At 36.0% G+C, this 22303-nt stretch overlaps 4 protein-coding genes across 4 annotated transcripts; 3 read left to right on the forward strand and 1 right to left on the reverse strand.

The window, feature by feature from the left end:
• The first annotated feature begins 2019 nt into the window (after positions 1–2019).
• guca1c (guanylate cyclase activator 1C) lies at positions 2020–5459 on the forward strand. The gene is made up of 4 exons (XM_056757372.1): positions 2020–2214; positions 2420–2569; positions 4435–4522; positions 5329–5459. The coding sequence occupies exons 1-4, from the start codon at positions 2020–2022 to the stop codon at positions 5457–5459; spliced, it is 564 nt and encodes a 187-aa protein (XP_056613350.1).
• A 4719-nt stretch (positions 5460–10178) lies between these two features.
• Positions 10179–10829, forward strand: thrsp (thyroid hormone responsive). The gene has a single exon (XM_056756942.1). It carries the CDS (start codon positions 10290–10292, stop codon positions 10713–10715), a length of 426 nt encoding a protein of 141 aa, XP_056612920.1. The 5' UTR covers positions 10179–10289; the 3' UTR covers positions 10716–10829.
• Positions 10830–11487: 658 nt separating this feature from the next.
• Positions 11488–12706, reverse strand: ndufc2 (NADH:ubiquinone oxidoreductase subunit C2). The gene is made up of 3 exons (XM_056756943.1): positions 12386–12706; positions 11853–11996; positions 11488–11674 (listed from the first exon to the last, which is right to left on the reverse strand). Exons 1-3 carry the CDS (start codon positions 12522–12524, stop codon positions 11625–11627), a joined length of 333 nt encoding a protein of 110 aa, XP_056612921.1. The 5' UTR covers positions 12525–12706; the 3' UTR covers positions 11488–11624.
• Positions 12707–13934: 1228 nt separating this feature from the next.
• On the forward strand, positions 13935–21349 carry rab30 (RAB30, member RAS oncogene family). Its single transcript, XM_056756993.1, has 5 exons — positions 13935–14136; positions 15315–15413; positions 15855–15938; positions 16772–16955; positions 17594–21349. The coding sequence occupies exons 2-5, from the start codon at positions 15321–15323 to the stop codon at positions 17842–17844; spliced, it is 612 nt and encodes a 203-aa protein (XP_056612971.1). The 5' UTR covers positions 13935–14136; positions 15315–15320; the 3' UTR covers positions 17845–21349.
• The last annotated feature ends 954 nt before the right edge of the window (positions 21350–22303 follow it).

Genomic DNA, 22303 nt, shown 5'->3' on the forward strand with positions numbered 1-22303 from the left:
ATAAAAAATTCTTAACAAAGTCAACAGATTTTATAGACATCAACCGAAACGATAATATGCAAAAGTGTTATTTATGGGTAGTGCGTGTTTTAGATCTCATCAGTATTAATCTTTTGTTTTGGAGTTAATCCTTGGAAGGCAGATTTACTATAACTGGACTCTTGACCTTTGATAGTCTGATTCTTTCAATGCAGGTTGCACTTTATTTGTTGCTATAAGTGGATCCTGCACATGCTAGGCTTATGCAGAGATCAGGGTCACGATCATGTTGGCTAAACATGTCATGTGGGTTCAGTTTATGTGTGTGCGTGGGTTTTCAACATATACAGTATTGCTGGTGAATTTTAAATGGCACAACTGTAGAAGATTTTCGGGGTTGTGCACTACGAGTGAAGTGATGAATTAGAGAATGAAATATTGAACTATAGGGGAAGCATTACCATTTAGATTCAAGGTTAATCTCTCACTATTCTCTTGTTTGTAATGTGAAGACCAGCACAGCCTGAAAATATCCATAGAACTGTGACATACAAGTTCTGGAATGTATGCAAGGTCTAAATACTGTATGTGCACATCCAAATATGGTACAGAAACAGGAAAGAGGCGACCAAACATGCTTATGCTGACAAATGCTGATAATGCAAAAACAACACCTGTCAGTCAGGGATGCTTAAAGCAACATGGGAGGTGTCAACGTCATCCAGAGGACTTTATATACAGTAAGCATGGGTTTGAAACAAGGCTCTTCAGTTGTTCTGCTGGCAACTCGGCTTTGTATCTTTGATATTGAAGTCTATTTTTTGGCAATGAAACACACAGTTTTTAGAGTTATTCTTCATAGCATTAGAAATTACCACTACACAACTTATACAATGAATATTGTGAATCTAATGTGCTTAATCGTTATGTGCCCTGGGAAGCCCACTGTTGTAATACTACAACATCCATTTTAGCTCCACTAATATAAACCTGTACTTATTCTGTTCTTCTTAAGGCAATATATACACAATTAATAGGCTAGGTCCTATTTTTCTGTCCTGCATTGTTGTTTGGGTCTGTTTACCTGCAATTACACAACCTGCACACTTGCTTAGAGGAACTTTATTTATTGGACTGGATATATCAACGTACAAGTAAAATGCCTAAAATATTTTTTTAATCAATAGCAGCTAATATGTGTTGATCTTGCAGAAATCAGATTTACATAAAAATATATTAAGATATTGCAGTTTTTTTCTATATTTGCGTCTTGCAGGGTTAATGTATTAGTAGTATGCTAATAATAATTTATGTCACAGTAATATTTATCATAAACGCTCAATGTGGATGAACGACAATTGGTGACAAAAAAATATTTTTAATCATGCTAGTTTCCATAAGTTTTTGATATTCAACTGGTGTTTTTATTTGATAGTATTTTTTGGCATAGCAGCATTTTCCTTTTATTTTATAATGAGTGTTGGCTTAAAATTAAATTCTTTCTTTTCATGATTTCATCAATCATGATTTACATATTAAGAACAGATTACAATAATATAATTACAGGACAAAAGATTATTTGGAATATTCTATTGTTGTTTGAATGTAAAGCAGATTTTTCATTCGTGATTAAAGATAAAGGTGTCAAAGGCTATTTATTGACTCTAAAATGTTTTGTTTAAATTTAGCTGAACCCTTCTGTAAATAAACCCTTTTAAAATATATACATTTATACAATGAACTCAAATGGACCCAGAAACCTCCTTGTTCCTCACAAATCGTAATTTACTCTGGGAACCACCTTCATCTCTCTCGCCATGTACCTGCCGAAATGTTCTTCAATTCTTGGAAGAGTTCAACAGTTATCCAATTAAAGGGTTATCTCTCCTTTTAGTTGCCTTTAGCTTTAAGCTCTGTGCTGTCATCCGTAGTCAATCCCAGCTCAGAGTTAGAAACAGCAATCAACCACAGATACCGCACATCTGAACCTGAGAAATCAAATCTCCACATTTGAGGCCGACAGAGGTTTGTTGAGGAGTGATGGGTGCTCACGGATCCAGTCTGGATGAGGTCTTGGCTGAAGATATGCATCACTGGTACAACAAATTCATGAAGGAATCCCCATCTGGTCTCATCACGCTGTTTGAACTGAAGACCATGCTTCAGATGCAGGGTATGACGGAGGAGGCCAATGGTTATGTGGACCAGGTGTTTGTCACCTTTGACATGGACGGGGTGAGAGAAACATTTTTCATTATATCACTAGGTTTGGATGCTTTATTGAGGTACAAAACACAAAAGTCCTTTGTATTGTTTTAGCACAGAAGGCACTGAGACTTCTGAAAGAAATTTTGCATTGAACAATATCATTCTAAGCATAATTTCAAACAAATACTTTTTGTTCAACTACATTGGTTTATGTCATTTATTTTCTCCTCAGGATGGATATATAGATTTTGTAGAATACATCGCAGCTGTAAGTCTTCTATTGAAAGGAGAGATCAACCAGAAACTGAAGTGGTACTTCAAACTCTTTGATCAGGATGGAAACGGCAAAATCGACAGAGATGAAATGGAGACCATATTCAAAGTAAAGCATTCGTTTTGTCAATGCTCAGTAATCTGTTTATCTGGTGTAACGCCGCTAGTCCTGTCAAGAGTTTTGTTTTAAATACTTGGCTGCAGTAGAGATTAGTTCTAGGAAAGTCATTTGTATTTAATCCTCACCTAAATCCATCATTGGCCTTTGCTTACCTGCCTAGTTAAAAAAAAATGCAGTTTGTATCTTACTAAACCTCTCCGGGGTACAGTGGTCCTCAGATCTATCCCATCTTAATATGCACAACTATAAGTATAAGCCATTTCTTGACTGATTTTCGCAAAATGTGTAAACGGTGTGACTCTTGGCAATATCAAAGCATTTCTTTATTTGGTAAACCTTTCCAACATTGACTCAAGTGATGGAATAGGTTTGGGCAGGACTGTCTGTTTGAGAGAAGTGTTCTTGAGTTTGGTCACATTAGTAAAAATGCATGCATTACATATTTCATGTTTAATGTACCTGCTATTTCAATCTCAAATCTATACACAAGTAAATTTCACATTATTATCTAAAAAATACTGATTAAAATGGAAGCTAATTCTTATCACAGTTTCTGAACAATTTATAGACCTCTTTACCGCCGACGTCACGATTACGTCAAGGCATTAGCTGAATGCAAAACAAGATTCGCCTTCCTACACAAGGAGTTTAAAATATCATCTTGATATGTTATTTAGTGCCACAATCGACAGAATACATTATACAATTTGATATTTTATGGTTCTGGATTATGAGTTGTGTCTAAAAATATCTCAAGGAATGCCAAAATCTGAAACTTGGGAACAAGGTTATTTTTCACGTAGTGTTAACTTTTGAACGCATAGCTTATAGCTTTATTAGTTATACAACTAGCAGTTAACTATCGGCCAAAGACTAAACATAAAGGAAACTGTTTGTCATCTCGTTTTCTTTAACGTTAGTTGTCACAAGTGCATTAGTAAAGGAGAGGAAACATTGAGAAGTTTCTTGTTTTGTGTCAGGTTTGTGTTCAATTAAATGCATTTGATAAGGTTTGCCACTGTTACTACACGCAGGCATAGTTGTTTACGCTCTCAGTTTATCTTAACTATACACGCTTGGTTTCTCTGTCTGGTAGGTAGATGTCAGACCACTTAACGTCAACTGCAGGTATCATTAACGTTAATCCAGTCAGTTTGTCTCTGGGTCCCCTGAGTGAGCGTGTACAAGTCGGCCAGGTTACTTGCGTCAAGTTAACTTTTTCAAAAACAATTGCGGTGAAAGTCAGTTATTGACCCTGCATGTTAAAAAAAAATTCTAGTCGTTGTCAAAAAGCAAGCCAACAAAACGTGCTACCCAGCATTAGTAATGCGGTCAGCGGGATCGTTCTTCCTCCACCTAAACTCTGCCTACAAAAAACGCGTCACAATGTTTACAAACATAACATGCGTCTGTGGGTAGTGCACTCTTTTCGAGCATTCTGTAGTGCTTTATAACGCACAGTGTCTTCCGTCAAACACATAAGATGTTTAACAGAATGTTTATGCCTCTCTTTCTTTCTATTCAATTAAAATTTTATTTTTCTATTAAATTCCATTCATGGCTATGAAAAGCCCAAATCTTGTGACTGAAGTCCTCTTCGTTGTAACCTTAACAATTCTAATTGTAAAATTTAAGTGCGTCCATAATCACATTTGGGACAGAAGTATCTCCTCTTTAACATTTTTTTTATAATAAAATATAAATTTTCAAGTAAGTGAGAAAGAAACATCATTTTCAACCGTTCTCAACTGTTTTGTTAATGATGTTGAATACTAAGCTCACAGAAGATGAAAGAAAAATATGAAGTTATTGGCTAAAATGGTAGAGTAATAAATATATTTATTTTCATGCAGGCCATCCAAGACATCACCCGCAGTTACGACATCCCTCCAGATGATATTGTAAGTCTGATCTATGAGAAAATTGACATCAACAATGAAGGTGAGAACGGCCATATGCAAAATACAGTACAATCTCCAGGTTATATCTGAAAGAAGGAATACTTCAATATGTTATTTTGTAGACAAATAGGTGCAGTCCAACTCATCCTAACAAGTACAATGTTTTGTTAATCTTTTAATTTGGCTTAACAATTATTGTATATCCAAATGTTTTTAAATTAAGTCTTAAATTTACACAATGTATTTGGCAGACACTTTATCTAAAGCAACTTAGTGCTTTAAAGTATACATTTGATCAGTATGGGACATTTTCACTGTAATGATTTTTGGTTAGTTTCTTACTGCAGAAGTGTAGTCATGTGACAATAGAGACTTGCTTGCATTATTTGCATTATATCTGTAATTGGGCAGGTGATCCTCAACATACAATTCCGTTATAGACGGTTTCATTGGATGCATGCGCTAGAACCTCCTGTCTCTGTTTGGTTATAATCCAATCATTTATATTGATATTATATTGTATATTAATTGTATTCAATGAAATAAAAATTACACAACAGTTATTCATTCTTTGTGGAGGTCTACCGGAAGTTAAGTTTGGGCCACGTAACATTTGTTTATGCAGTTGCCGCTGAAACCGTCTATTAAAGAAATCTGTGATTTAGGACCTGCGAGAAATAAGCCTCGTTCATTAGTGCAAAATGTAATCACTGGAATGTGTCTGGACGTCTAGTGTTAGCATCGAGACTATAGAGGGTGGGCCGATAAACCCCTTCAGATCAACCTGTTGGGGTTTACTGTATATTTTGATGATGATGGACTGTATGTTATGACTTAATTTGGCAGGTGAGCTGACATTGGAGGAGTTCATCACGGGGGCGAAAGAACATCCAGATATCATGGAGATGCTCACCAAAATGATGGACCTTACACACGTGCTGGAGATCATAGTCAATGGACAGCAAAAAAAGGAGTGACTTGTGCATCGCGATTCAGACAAACATGTGAAACAATCCCCTCACAGTTAACAGATGACAAGTGCGTGGGCTTTGAAAGAAAGCGTAAAACCGACTTTCATGGTAGAGAGCAAAAGTTGGTAGCAGCATTGAAGAAGTGGACCTCAATGAACCTCATCGTGTCCAAACACATTCTCTTTATCTCTGTGCCTCTGTGTGGTCCATGAGAAAAGCTCTTTGATTATAAATTCGCCGGGGTGTGATTATGCACATTAAAAATTCATCACAGTTACAGTCAAATTTACATTTAGGCATTTAACAGACTCTTTTATTCAAACAAACTTACAAAAGTGAGGAGTATGACGCGACTCATCCTGAGGAGGCAATAATATGAGAAATGCTGAGATACAGAGTTTTAACAAATGTTAGAGAAACACCTTCTGAGAATCTTCCATGATTCTGAGTTTTTAAGATGATTCCAGAAGTGATGAACATTGAAATGGGAGAGCGCTTTTCTGCCCATTTTAGAGGAAACCACAAGGCATCGTGGTACACGTTCAATGACCACAGGGTGGGATGCTATTCAGACACTTATTGCACTACTGAATCAAAATTGTCCCATGTTTTATTTCACTCAAGCTATCCTTAACGAATATGACTTTCTTCTGGAGGAACAATACAGTCGTTTTTATAATCTCAAGTATCATTTTACTAGGATGCCTTGAGGGCGAGTAAAACATGGGGAAATTGAGAATTTTGCCTGAAATATCGCTTTAAGCCATACTTCCAAATGTATGAATGCCATTGCGAAATTACCAAAAGGCAACTTGAGGGCATTTTCAGGCAGACATTTCGCTAAAGGGAGTTTGTTTTAAACAAATATACAGTACTACACAACCTTAAAAACTAAAATGACATTATTGTCACAACAAAGTATTTCATTTTGAGAAAAAGCAAATATGCACACCAGGAAATCAAAAGCAACCGTCAATCTATTTTATGGGTCGCCATGACATTCATATATTTAAAGAGTTGCTTAAGTGTCCTTTTGGGCCCTCTGTATAGGAAGGCACCAGTGTTAAATATATAAGCGTACAGTTTTCTATTAATATTGATTTCGTGCAAAGTCATATAGAGTTCTACAGTGTGGATCTTGTAACTATTGCCTTGTATCAATAAATATGTTCACTTAAACTTTCAAAACTGCTTTCGTGTGTTTTGTAAATGCATCACTAGTATTACTCATATTAAAAGGGATTTAAACAAAACTCTAACAATGTTTATAAAATATGGCATGTTTGAACTACATACATGAATGTTAACAAAAGTGATATTTTCTGTGAGCAGACATCAGCAAACAAACCACATCTCATTTGTTTAAATTGCAGGGCAACGCCGTCCCAAAACATCATTCTCCAGTCTAGGTAGACAAATAAGTCAATTTGTAAATTTGATGTCTTTCACTCAAGCTTATTGCTGTTAAAGTGTCATATAGACAAATAATAACAAATAATATATGCAGTATTTATTATAACATCATCATTTGTTTTATTTCTGTCATTACAGCTCAACCCATGTGTATAATATATTTTTTTTATATATTTTTATAAATATATTTTATTTACTTAATAATCATAACAATAAGACTTGTGGAAAATATGCAAATTCAACGAGAACCTTTTTGGATGAATTGTTCCTTTAACACAAAAGTTGAACTAAACGAAAGGCTGCCACCTTGTGGCAGGAGTGATTATCACTGCCTAAGCAACAAACTAAGCTCTTGCTCTTAAAGGGACAGCTCACCCCCCAACAAAAATGAAAACGTCATGTACTCACACTCGTGCGTTTAAACCCATAAACGTTATCATTTTTCTTCCTAAGTTAAATGTTATTAAAAAAAGAGTCGTGCTGCTTTTCTGGTTACAATGGTAGTGGATTGTGAAGCCTCTCCTCAAGATATGAAAGGATGCAAATACATAAATTGCAAGTTTGTCATGATAAATCAGACAGAAATACTAAAGGCCCATCTGTTGCATGTGATGAGCATTTTTTATTCCCAAACATTTGCAAGGGAGAACACAAGCAGCTCTCCAAAATCTGAAAATACAGCTGCGATTGCTGCTCAATGGGGCGCAGTTAAAAAATATCATATGTTTGTTTCTTCTAGTATCTTGTAGACATTCATACAGTTCTTTTGAATTTTTTCAAAGGTTTTCCTCTTTCCTCATGTAGACTTGATGATGGTGAGACCAGATCACTGTGTGGAGCACCGGCTGTTGTCACACTTACCAAAATCTCACGGGATCATTACAAATAATGGCTAAAGGAATAAAGGGATAGTTCACCCAAAAGTAAAAATGCTGTCATTAATTACTTATTTTTAAACCTTCAAGGCTGTATGAATTGCTTTGTTCTGTTGAATACAAAGAAAGCTAGTTGGATGAACGTTTGCAACTGAGATCGCTGGGGCACCATAGACTACCATAGTAGAATATTTTCTGTTAAACACAAAATAAAGTATTTTGAAGAATTTAGGAAAACAAACAATTTGGGCACTTTTGACTACTCCAGAAATATCAGTTGCTGACATTCTTCTAAACATTTTTCTTTGTGTTCAACAGAACAAAAATAATCTATACCGGTTCGGAAAACCTTGAGGGCGATTTTTGGCTGCAGTATACCGTTAACAATGTAAACTGATGATGACACACTCCTGCAAAAGATGTAAATAACTGACTTCAAACCACACAAAAATGAAAATTCTCTCATCATTTACTCAACCTCAGGTTGTTTCAAACCTAAAAAAATCTTTGTTCTGTCCAACACAAAGGAAGATATTTGGAAGAATGTTGGTAACCTAACAGTTCTCATTTCTGATTCACTGCCATAGGGAAAATAAATACTATATGAGAGATCTGTTTGTTACTGACATTCTTCCAAATATATCTTTTTGTGTTCATCAGAACAAAGACATTTATACAGGTTCGGAACAAATTGAGGGTGAATAAATGATGACAAAATTTTCATTTTTGGCTGAACTATTCCTTAAGACTTTTGAATAGTACTGTATACGGCTAGTTCTGACCAGAAGTGGAGGGGGCTTGTACCTGAAGGGCTTTATTTTGTGATGCACGCATTTTCAGTAGGAAATCCACTAGACAAAACAATGTGAAAAAGGATTTCCCTGGTGTTCACAATATTCTGTGCACCGTACTGTATAGAGAAGAAATTTAATTGATTTCATTGGAGTGACATTGTTTCACAAATGCTGTTCAACAGTCAGGGAGTGATTCATTTTCATCGTTGTTATAAATGGGCTTTGAAATTAGGTCACTTTATTGGTTTGGTATATAATAATAAGTATTCTGTTTATATTTGAAGAGTTCATTTGATAACGTTTTTATAAATGTTCAAATATCATGTTTTTTATTGTGCAAAATATAAATCAAACTGCCGTAGGGTTGTTTTGATTAAGCAATAATAACTTAAAAAAATACAACTGACTAATGTCTGGAATACACTACAAGACTTTTTGAAACCTGAACAGATTTTTTTAAACAAAACATCAAACACTTGCAGACTTTTTGAAAGTTTCAGATAGAAACACACTAACTGATCAAATCTGCAGACTGGCACAGACTTTCTGCAACAAGTCCAGACTGAAAATCTGGGGAAAATATGAGCAAAAGTCTTGTAGTGTATTTTAGCCTCACAATAAAACATGATAACACAATATTTTTTTAAATCTGTTTTGCAAATTAACTCTTCATTTATTATTTGTGATACGTTGCAATGTAGTGCAAATGGACTGAACTGTGACTTGACGTGGAATCCAATAAGTGGCAGTGAATTATTTTGCTTTCATAAACATTATTTAATCAGAATAACGACCTTTGAACAGCCACTGGTGGAAAAAGAAAAAGCCAACTTGTCAAACCTTGACCTCTTGCATTTGGCTTTCTAAAATATATGAAGAGTTTGGTTCCAAAATGAGATAAATCATGTTTTTTATTATGCATTCCAATTAATGTCCATCAAACTGCAATTGGTTTGATTTGATTTAAGCCATAACAGCAAAAAAATACAGCTAACTAACATATTTAAACACATTTAATTTTGGAACCAAACTCTTCATAATATATCCTCATTGTCCTTGAAATGACTTCAGTGAATTTTAAAGTCTGAAGTTTTATTTCCTCACAGATATTGTGCAAACAGACTAACTGCTCTTTCCACATGTACATTCATGACTTTGTACAGTCTGATACGCTGATGGCGGTACTGAACCATTGGCCTGTACATGTGCAATCTGTATTCACAGCCAATCCAAACAGATCTGACCTTTAAAGTCTGCACTTCAAATTATGAGATATTCATCTTAAATCATATCTTAAATCATATCTGACTTTTCTTGCATTGTCTCTCAGCACTGCAAAGTTCCTGTGGTGTTACTTTTGCAAATATGGCCCTTCTTTTAAGTAACTTTATTAGCTAAATTAACTCATGTTTTTTTAAGATATGGCAGAAACAGTACAACGCATTAATGGTCTGTGGAAATAGATGGTCTTATCTTAAAATCCAGAAATCTTGGGGTCAGTGTCCTCCTGACTGGCAGAATGTCATGCTGTGAAGAAACAGACCACGGGGAGGAGCGTGTCTTGGCTCAAACGGGTGCCTTAGATAAAATCTACCTCCATATTCGAGCCAGATCTGGTCACGGTGTTGCATAACCGTCCCACACGGCCCCTCTGGACACGCTATATAAAGACTGCCTTTCTCTCTGAATCTTGCACTGCATCCAGGCCCTGACAATAACACCATCTTATCAGCCCGAAGCCATCAAAAGTAAACATGCAGTTTGCCGATGCTAAGTTCAACAGAAGCTCGCTTTTGATGGCCCTGAGGCGCTACAGCTCAGCCGTCCACAACATGGAACAGACAATCCTGCTTCCAAGCCTCCTGAGAGATGTGCCGTACGACGACAACGACGACGCTCTCGATTGTGAGGCCGCCGAGAATAACAAGGATCTGTACGAGTGCTACCTTCAGCTTAAAGCCATCAAGATCACGGTGGAGAGCGGGCTTGTGCCCTACGACGACGCCAAGGGCAAGAGTCACGCAGTCCTGTATAAAAGCCTGGAGCCACTGCTGGAGGCCGATCCAGAGGCGCTGTTCCAGTTCCATCTCAGAGGCCTGTTTGCAGTCATGGCCACCCTGACAAAGAAGTCTCAGAGCTTGACGAAGAAATATCTGGACATTATCGGGGTCAGCCGTTAAGATTCAGCACATCCGGAGGATATCATCTTAAGGACAGAAGCATGTAGCTGGGAAGCTGTTTACAGTTTAGTCGCTTTCTAAATGTGACATGCAATAAAAATGATTCAAATTGAACACCGTTTTGCTTTTTGCTTTAGCACTTTATTCAACTAAACATTTCAGCTTAGAACATAAAATGGAAATCCTGTGTTCAAGATTTTATTTTGTAATAATATCGTTGAAATGTTGGTTACAATCGTAAATGCTTTTGTGAACGTGTCTACTATATTTATCGGCTATAATATAATCGGCCTAAAAGTTATTATGCGATACCAATATTTCGACAACATTACATTCATGCATTTGGGAGACGCATTTATCCAAATTGACTTACATGGCATTATACTATACTAATGTTTTTAAGTATATGCAATTTCTGGTGCTAACGCCATCCTCCAGCCACTGAGTCACAGTAAAGGCTATTAAGCCTATTATGGCCGATAATTTATCGTCCATCCCTAATTGAAACATTTAATTGTACATCATTTGCATACCATATTATATTCCATAATGTAAGTAAACTTAATCTGTTTTTTAAAATCATGGTAATAAATTTAAAATAACTTCATTGTGCTGAAAGTATGTATACAATGTAGATTGTATAGATCAAAATTGCAAAATTACTGTCGTTTTGGAATGTGAATACATAGATCAGAATACTACACTTTCACAGTCAAGCAAGTTATGATGACTTTATTTCAATTATCAAAACTGAAAGAATGAAGAATACTGATTCGACTTTTAAATAGTTTAATGAAACATTAAAGACAAAACTCAAACCAATATACGAGTATTTATAACAGCTGTTTTAAGGTCTGTTGAACCAGATTTCCAACTATTATCTTAATTTCTTCTGACAACCACGTCCTTTTAACGGATTGGATGAAACGGCTCCACAATTTCTGCAAAAGTCTTTTTATCTGGTTTGAAGAAAAGAAATCAAAGTTAGAAAAAACATTTCCGATTTATAAACTCTAACGTGACATTATGAAAGGTGCAATGCTTAAAACTACACAAAAGTATTACCATACACATTAAACAGGGGAAACACAAATACAGTAAATATTAGTAAAATGCTAAAAAAACATGTGTTTTTACCTTTCTCTGGAAAGTTCTCAGGGTGCAGCCGGATATACTCATTCATGTCCCGGTCCAGCCTGGCATATGTGTAATTCTCATATTTTGTTAGATGATATCCAATAAACCATCCAATGGTTACGAACAGAGCTTGACGGTGAACACCTGTTAAATAAGAAGAAAGCTTAAACCCATGTTCAAGAGACACTCACTGGCTTCCCTTCTGACAAAATACTGTTGTACAATAATATTTAAAATTCCAAGACAATATATAGTAGCAATTTTTTTTAGACCGGTCTTTGGCAACACTGGTTATTTTGCATGTGAATATATATAGATTTTATAATGCTGTTTTAAATGGACTATGTAAAAAATACTCAATAAGAAAAGTCAAAGTTATTAGTCATTGATTACGCAGTACGTTGTGCAAATGCTATGTGCACTTGGTACACAATACTATGCTTTTATCTTTGTTGTTACAATTATCAAAGTACTTTAACTGCAATGGTTACGGTTAGACGTAAAGTGGTTTGTTAATCTAGTTGAGCTCATACCTGCTTTGAGTGCAGGCCTGCGGTTCAAGCTGTTGTGAAGCATCGCAGTCGCCCATCCGCACAGCCCGAGCCATACTGAGTTTCTGTTCACGAGCCCCGGAGGAGGCAACACCTTCGCTTCTTCAGGCAGAAGCCCCATAGTCCCAAATAACAAGATTTCCCAAAGTCAGGACAACCCAGACAGTTAGCTTTCCATAGGTTTATCACCCCCCGAAGGAAATCAAGGGCAATGTTTGTCCGGGAGTTAAAACGGTCCGGTGGGGAACAAGTGCAGCGTCTGCGAACGTTCCGGACTGCGTCTTGTCTCGTCTTTGGTCCTGTAGCGTCTGAGTTCAGAGCAATAGCGAATTCGTTTTTATAATGATATTTTTTCTCTATATAACAATTTTAAGCAGCACAGAAAGTTTAAAATAATAATATTCAAAGGAGGATTGAAAATATACAAGTACGCAACAACAAACTGGATATTTCACTATTATGCAGGTTCTTTAGGATATATCTCGTGTTCACGTTCTGTTATGACATCATACAGTAAAACAATGCTAGAGATTAATAACTGATATTGACACCGTATCTACACACGACACGACTTTCTTTCTAAACTAAATACGCAAACCATATAGAACTTCACCATATATTACACCGCCATATAGATGCACAAGCTATTGCAGCTCTAAAAATTCACAACCGTTTGTATTTTTGTTATTTCCGTGAATTCCGTTATATGTGATAAAATAGAAAATCGACAGCCTTCGTCAACTTTTCAGGTGAAGGAAACACTGTGAATAACAGCAGGCTAACGAACTATCCAATAGTATACAATAGAGCTACAGCTTTAAAATGACAACACAGCAAACACAGAACGTTCCCCTAACGTTAGTTTTTGGTTCCCTTTTGGTTATTTTTTAGGAAACCAAAAATGAACGTTAGGGCAACGTTTTGAGAACCAAAAATTGTTAGCTGGGAATGCATCTATGATATGTGTATAAAAAACAAACAAATATAGGCCTACGTAGGCTACGCAGGGCACCGCATATCAATTTCGCATAATAAATGTGCATTATATAAAACCACGACACAAGTAAAAAATAGAGATGAGTAAATAGTGTCGGATTTAAAAATCATAATCGTTACAGAAGTAGTAGGCAACATTCAAATTAAATGAATTGTCCTGCACATACATCTAAACTATAGCAAATAGAAATATATATATTGAAAATAGGCCGGTATTTACTTGCGAACAGTTTATATTTATCAATATTCCTATTCCAGTCAACTTGTTTACCACACATATGCATCCTCAGCAGTGCGTTTAAAAAGAACTACAAGTCCCAGAATGCATGGCCCTCTTAAGTTCTGCAAAGGGTTGCGCTATTATACCGCACCAAAACTAGATGTTTATCAATTATACTATATCATTGCCAGCATATAGTCAGATTTTCTCATATTAGATCTTGTTTCACAAATTTTTTTAAACACAACTAGTTACTGGTCAATTAAAGCTGAACTACATATCCCAGAATGCCTTTATTTCTTGATGTTATTCGGGCTCGTCTGCCACTGGGGTATGGAAGCATGATGTCATTGTAAAAACGAAGGAAACTCTGCGATCATTGTGCAACACTGAAGCCGAAAATCTGCCGCGATTGCAGGCGTTGCAAGATTGCCCGTGTCGTTCAGATCGCATCCCAGAAGAAGAGGCCGAATGCATTCGCAGTAACAGAAGCAGCGGGGTAAACCCCCTGTGTTTGGTAAGTGTAAAGATGATTTAATATGACCTTTAATGTCCAGCAGCTTGTGCAGAGCATCCTGCTAGCTTACTAACGGTACATGGCTGCTGGTTTTTATCTATCATGAATTAAAATGTGTTAACATGCTTTTACGTTTGAGAAGGAGTTTAAAATAGAGAAAAAGTGCTTAGGCCACATACGTCGTTTTTCTGTATCAGAAGTATGCGTTGCATTGCAATATTCCTATTTCCACTATTGATCATTAATGCGTGCCGTGGATTTACATTTTATTTATTTACAATACTTCGATCCCCTAAATGCAATGCAAATGTTATATAAAATTAGATTAGGAGTTCCATAATTCACATATCAGAAGCATGGGTGAGAAGTGCATGTTCTATAATGAACAGTAAAATTGCATTTCATTGTTTTCAACATGTTGATTTCAGTATTCAAAGGAAGTGAATGTAGTAGAGAAGGCTTGTGGTGATTCATTGTAATGTAAAATAAAAGTTTGAAGATAGGGGTTGTTGTTGCATTATGTTGCTTTGCAATGGATCTTTAATTTCTTTTTATACATTTTTAAGTCTAATATATTGTATAATTCAGTCAAGACAAGCACAAGTCACATAAATGAATATTAAATATAAACGTGACTGGCTAAAAATTGCAGGGTGTTTTTTAAGTCATATGTCCACAGTTGTTAATCAGCTGTTGAAAGCATGTTTGCGTGTGCATGTGTGTGCATGCATGTGTGTTGACAGGCCTATGGGAGGTCTTTATTCCTTGTGTATTTATTGCGGTCCTCACAGTATCCTACCACAAGCCTTGGCAACAGCAGCCTTTGAGCACATGCATAGCACTTTCTCCTATAGCAACACATGAGGAACAAGCGCAGGAAATGTGCCGTTGGAAAACACACAGGCACTGTTGATTCAATAAATTAAAGAACGCTTGGTTAGAAAGGGGCCTTAGAGACATGAGGCATGGTTGATTCTCACTTTTCTTTTCAGTAATACATCATTAGAGTCTCTGAAATGTTTGTTCTGTGAGGGCCGTTTTATCAGTGAAGATGAAATGTTGCTTTCACTTCAAACAGTGTTTTCATGAGAGAGATATTTGACATTCGTAGCTTGAACACGGGCTCTAAACACCCACACATTCTCTCTCTTTATCTCTCTCTATTCATTTTCCCTCAGCTGATCATGAGCATGGAGGATTATGACTATTTATTCAAAATTGTGCTGATAGGAAATGCAGGAGTGGGGAAAACCTGCCTCGTCCGACGCTTCACTCAGGTCTGTGGTACAACTCGTATCATTTCTTTTCTTTCAAATATTTTTTCTTTGGAGAAATTCTAAAGACTGTTGGATGCCATGAAGACAGTTTTTTTGCATGCAAATATGATGAATAGAGATTGAAATATCAAAAAGATATTTAAAGTGTCACTTGGCACTTTAATCCAAGTGTTCTAAATCCCATTTTTAACTTCCCCATTGTGCATTGCCAATTTATGTATGTAAAAAAAAATATCACGATTAATAATACAATAATAGAAAATTAGCAGGACAGTTGTTAACATTAATGGGTAAATTATGGTCAAAGGTAACTTATCCCACAATGTACTTTCACAACCTGAATAGTTAATGTGACTTATGGATCTGTCTGGTGTAATATACACCATGCATCAGTGGGATACACAAAGAGGCTTCCAATATTTCTTCTTTATTGTATTTTAGGGCCTGTTCCCTCCTGGACAAGGTGCCACCATAGGAGTGGATTTTATGATCAAAACTGTTGAAATTAAAGGAGTAAAAGTAAAGGTTGGTTTAACACTTATAAAGTGAATTTCTGGCATCATAATAGTATTTGCATATCAATTTGTAATTGATCTTCTGTGTTATATTTTCCTAAAAGTTGAATCCTGATTTTTAAAAATTTTCTTTGCATTCATTTGTACCATACATTGTCATTGGCCTATTTGAAATAAAGGGATAGTTCACACAGAAAAATGAAAATTTTGTCATGAATTACTCGTCCTCTACTTGTTTCAAATCCTTTGAACACATTATATCCAAGATATTTGGAAGAATGTTAGCAGTTCACAGTTCTGGGGCACTATTGACTACAATAGTACGAATAATAATTGTATAGATTTTTTTTGTTCTTTTTTTACACAAAAGAAGATATTTTGAGGAATTTAGGAAAGCAAAAATATCTGGGGTACCTTTGACTGGCATTTAAATGTTTCTACCATGGTAGTCAATGATACCCCTGAAATGTCAGTCACTTTTTCCAAATATCTTGTGTTCAACAGAACGAAGACAACAACTGTTGTAATTCATGACAGAATTTAGATATTTTGGGTAAACTATCCCTTCATTAGTTTTTTTGCATTTGGCAGATGCTTTTATCCAAAGCCACTCACAATGCATTCGAGATATACATTTTATGAGTATTTGCTAAATGTCAAGTAGACCCACAGCAATAAAAGGACATTAGGCGGTGTCTGGGCATGCACCTTTTTTTGGCATATTTCCACATTTCAGTCCACTTCCTGGTAATGAATTGAATTTGAAGCTCTGCTAGTATTGGGTTCTGATGGAACTGCAAGAGTGGGTTTGCTGATTATTTGATCCGTTCACCACCCCCAAAGCTCCAGATCTGGGACACAGCTGGGCAGGAGAGGTTTCGCTCAATAACCCAGAGCTACTACCGCAGTGCCAACGCCCTCATCCTCACCTACGACATCACCTGTGAAGATTCCTTCCGGTGCCTTCCCGAGTGGCTGAGGGAGATTGAGCAGTATGCTAACAACCAAGTGGTGACAATCTTAGTAGGTGAGTATTGATAAAAATTTATAGATTTTTATTCATCCTCATTCAGTTAGGTAGACGGACTGGTTTAAGATCAATGGCATGCACATTTTTTCTCCTGACTGCATCAGTCTACAGTAAGTATCACTGTTGTTGCATATTTGCTTCTTGTATGTTTGTTTCTTCTGTCGAAAAGCAAACTGAGGCTTTTGAGGAAAGCTTTCCAGGGTTCTTCTCCATATAATGGACCTTAACAGGGGCTGTTGGTTAAGGTCACAATTCATGTGCCCTAATAATCTTCAATTACAATCTGAAAATGCACTTCTGCCCTCTAGTGACTATCCATCTCAAAGGAAGTAGGTTAAACGGCTTGGGCGGAGCATCCGTTAACTCCTCCCCTTCAACTGTCAGTCAACTGTCCATTTCAAAATTAAGTGGCTTTTTATTAACATCCAATCAAAATTGCAGTGAAATAACAAGCCATGCCTACTATTTTTTCTTATTCTAATTTTTTTTTTTTTTTATTCGTCAGTACACGGAAGTATAAACGATTGCAACTTTGAGGACTTTAATATTGTTTTTAGAGCCGTTAAATAAACAAACAGCTCACTTGTAAACCATGAAGAAACGGCTAAATTTGAACCTGTTGTTGTTATTTGTAGGGAATAAGATTGACTTGGCCGACAAGCGGGAAGTCCATCGGCAGCGAGCGGAGGAGTTTGCGGAGGCTCAGAGCATGTTGTATCTGGAGACCTCTGCCAAAGAGTCGGACAACGTGGAGAAGCTCTTCCTGGACCTGGCTTGCGAACTGATCCGCGAGGCCAAGCAAAACACGTTGGACAACAACGACTCCACCCCCATGCCCGGAGAAGGGAAAAACATCAATTATTTGGGTTGCTGCAGCATGAACTAGTAGACTTGGCCACCCTGTACCCCGCTGAAGATGAAGGCAACATGGATTGCATACAAAGTGGTTGTATTGACCATGACCACTGTTGGTGGAAGTCTACTACTTTTACCCGTCTTCAAATCCCGGGGTATTTTTAATCGTACTCTGTACATTCAAAATAAGTAAGATCAGATAAAGCTACTTTCATGAGGGGGGACCGAAGCACCTAGGGGCTTTTACTGCTAGCAGATAGGTCAGACAATGAGATTTTTTACACTTCTGTACAATGCAGCCGTTGGGATTACGCTTCTGACTTGGGAGCCAATTCATTTGTTTTAATAGTGATTTGGGAAAAAGATAAAAGAAACAGGTCTTCATTGTCAATCTCATCTGTTTAAGGAAAAAGTTCACCCAAAAATTTAAATTCTGTCATTTGCTCACCAACTTTTACTCCTCTGCAGAACATGAAGGATGCTTTGAAGAAGGTTATGGCGATCTTTTTTATACAATGAAAGCATACAGTGATCAGGGGTTGTCAAGCTCCAACTGGGCAAAATAAAAACCATACCGATCAACCCCACCTATAGGTCACACTGCATATTGTCGCTGTCCCTCTGAAATCAGATGTCCAATTTAGCTGTTTTTCACTTTTTATATGATTAAATACTGTGTTGTCAAAGTCAACAGAAACTTTTAAATATGTTTTATTGATTAAATATTTGCAGAAAACCCAGGGACAAACACAAAGGGTGACTAATACTAATGATTTATGGCAAAAATCATAAAAACAGCAGCGATATTCATAATTTTTTGTGTAAAAATCAGTGCAGTTTGGCATCAGTGATGAGGATGGTGTGATGCTTCTTGACATTTAAATATGCACATTCGTATATGAGGCTAGTGTGAATAAAGTCGATCAGATATAATAATTTACATTTCTCCTGAATAAAGTCAGTCGGGTTTTGAACATTATGAGGATGAGAATTGACAGAAGGTTTTTGGGTGGATTATTTCTTTAAAATGCATTGCCACAATGCTGTGTGAAAGCATTTATTATTCACGCAAAATGCTCTTGCTTGTGAAATCATGAATTACGCATGTCCATTTGTTTGAGAAAGAAAGCAGACACCAAGTGAAATTAACAAATATTTTAATTCTCTCATCATTTAGTCACCCTCCTTTTTATTTCAAACCTGTATGACTTTCTTCTGCAGAACACAGAAGAAGATATTTTGAAGAATGTAGGTAACCAAACCAAATTGACTTCCGTTGTCACAAAATGTCACAAAACCACTCAGACATTTCTTTTATGTCATATACTGGTTTTGAATGACATTTGAATTAATAAATGGTAACAGATTTTTTTTAGTTTTGTGTGAACTATCCCTTTAAATCATGTTTTATAAGAATATACACTCTCCTTAAAGCTTACATGGAAGTTTGTTTGCCAATACTAAACACACATTTTTGAAAACCATTGCAAAAACCCAATGAGCCTCTGTCATGTTTCCATCCTGCAGAAAACAGCATTCTCGTCTAAGTTATAATTATAAATGATTTTTAAAGGGACAGTTCAATCAAAAGTGAAAGATCTGTTATCATTCATTCATCCTCCTGACGTTTCAAACCTGTTTGACTTTATTTTGCATTTATTTCGGTCTTCACAATTTGGGCCCCACATAATAATAATTAATAATTTGTTACATTTATATAGCGCTTTTCTGGACACTCAAAGCGCTTTACATGGAAGGGGGAATCTCCACATCCACCACCACACACGAAAACTAATGCCATTTAACATCAATTGAATCAAACATTTCGTGCTATATTTGAATACGGTTAATTATTTAGGTTGTTTTTAGGCCCTTTAAGAGATGTTTCTTTTTATGATATTATTTTCTAGACAATTAAGCACATATTATCTCCAAGTCTCATTACTGTGACTTTTATATATTTGCTTTGGAGTTTGAAAATCTTGTTCTCGAAGATGATTCTCGAATTATTCTTTCAGGACACAGTTATTAAAACTATTACAACACAACAAATCCTACAATTATAAAAAATGTTTTAGAATTGCAATATTTGAACATGGGAAGCAATGTTCTACACTGTGCAATAGGCTTTGTTTTTTTTATGCAAAAAATATTTTCTTGTTTGTTTTTTCATTGACCTGGTCACAGAGGTTTCCAGCAGCCAACCTGCTGAAACCTCCAAAGTCAACAGCGTTTTTTTTACACCCTAGCCAATGGCACAATGCACTGTATAAAAGTCTTATTTCATTCCATTCTTAAATTCCCCCCAGGAGTTTATTTATAACTATGGATATTTTGTCTTTCGGAAGTATTAGAACTGAAATGTACCAAGATGCTTCTAGTTCAATAAGTCCTGCTTTGGTAATAACCGTAGCGATGTGTAAAGCTTTTTGGTACTCGAGAGGCAGAGAGAACAGTGTATGTGTGTAGTTAATGTATGGATGAGAGAACTGTGTATTTTCTAGTTGTTGATAGGGAATTCCTGCACAATTGGTTTTGATGTTTCAATGCATCATATTGAGGAACACATGGTTGAGTTTTGTCATGGTGTGGAACAGTATGATCCTGACTTCATTTGATCTTTGTTTTGGAATTGTGTTGTGCATTTTGTTGGCTTTTAAACGGTCTGGTCTGTGCTGTAAGGTTGTTTGCCACGGTGTCATTACAATGGAACTGTGAATTTACTCTTTTATACACTTTCAGTATTTTACTTGCTGCTAAAGAGCATTTTCCTGCATTTCCTGCTTTTTTCTTTTAAAACAGACTTTCACCCAGTTCTTGTTGATGATTTAACAATGATTTATTGATAATTTTGGGAAAATCCATTCACTACTACACTGAACAATGTCTGAGGACCAATCTTTTTCATCTTATTTTGGTTGTCAATGCCAATTACTTTGCAGTATAATGCATTTTCATAGCTGCTTATCTTATGATATTACGTCTTTTTATTAACACATTTTTTCAAGTAGATACCTTTTTAATTTTGTGTAAACTGTTTTCTTTGTTACATGACGTGCCATGCACAGTATTGTGTCTGTCGGGTATATTTGTGTCGCCTTGTTTTACAGTTACTTGCCATATTGTGTTACATTATTTACCAATGACACTTGGATTATTTTTATGTTCAAGGCACTAATTTCCTATATTCTATTATTACTAAGTGCTTATTTTCCTGTATAGACATTTTATTATATGAAGTACACTAAATAGCAGGAGGTAACAAGTCCTTGTGTAGTAACGACAAAAACTTGCTGAATCCACCAGATTGTTAAGTAGATCCATTTGTTGTTTTAGTGTGTGATGCATTAGAAGGTTGTGATGCGTTATGTATAATATCATAACCGAAGAGCTGAACCCACAACTGCAACTCAATTCAATACCTAAAATGTTTCATTTAAGCAATTCTGTTTGTGTACCTTTTAATTTAATTTTCTCTCTATATATATAGACTGTAAGTTAATACATTTCATCAAATAAACATGGTAATGACACTATTATGTTGTGTTTGTAGGAACAGGAGTATATATTATTGTTGCCTAAAGACTAAATGCTTAAAAAAATCATATTTGAAAAAATATGTTACATTTATACAAAATAACTAAGTGAATAACAAAATTTGGAAAATACAATAAACAATAGACTTAATTATAAATAAGTTTATTTTAAAAGGATAAATTAATTATTTCATACTTTATCTACAATTACATTACATTTAATAATAAGGGTGACATGTTTTGATTGTGATTGTTGTGCCATTTATATTTTATTGAGTATTTTTGAGAAGTCTATTTTATGTTGCTAAAAGGTCTGATGAACTGTGCTTGTTTATTGTTTTATACTGTTAAATGAGGGTACTTATGACGTTCGTGTGGTTTTTACATCAAAATCAATAGGCTATTTTCTACCCAGGTTTTGAGGCCTGCTCTGCAAACGCTCTGTTTTAATGGGTTAATGTCCACCACATTGATTGGATAGCAGTTTGCGTAGTTGGAGGCTTCTGTGAATTTGGTTCGAGACTTAACCTTAGGTTACAGTTTTAGCACAGCATCAGTATTATCCGGAGACCTCCTGTGATTTATAAATGACCTGCCCACATCATTATTTTATGTGACACTTAAAATACAGATCAAACAAAATAATACCAAAACACTACAAAGCAGTCTCCATTATTTGCAAACGGTGTATAAAACCTTGAAAAATTATATATTATTCCACCAAATCACAGAGAGTGCGATAATCTGGTTGCGCAACCCTGGTTCTGTCATGCGCTATCCAGTGGGCGAGTCTAGAGATGTAGTCCTTTTCTGTGGAGGTGGTGTTCAACCTATCAATGTCGTCATAGATAGGTGCATTCCCAGTGTCAAGATGTAATCTCAGTAACAAGTGCGTTTTCAGTTCTGACACTTACATGATGTTCAGCGTGAATACGATTCGCTCTTATATAACAA

The sequence above is a fragment of the Triplophysa dalaica genome, chromosome 9, assembly GCF_015846415.1.
Source record: "Triplophysa dalaica isolate WHDGS20190420 chromosome 9, ASM1584641v1, whole genome shotgun sequence".
Lineage (NCBI taxonomy): Eukaryota > Metazoa > Chordata > Actinopteri > Cypriniformes > Nemacheilidae > Triplophysa > Triplophysa dalaica.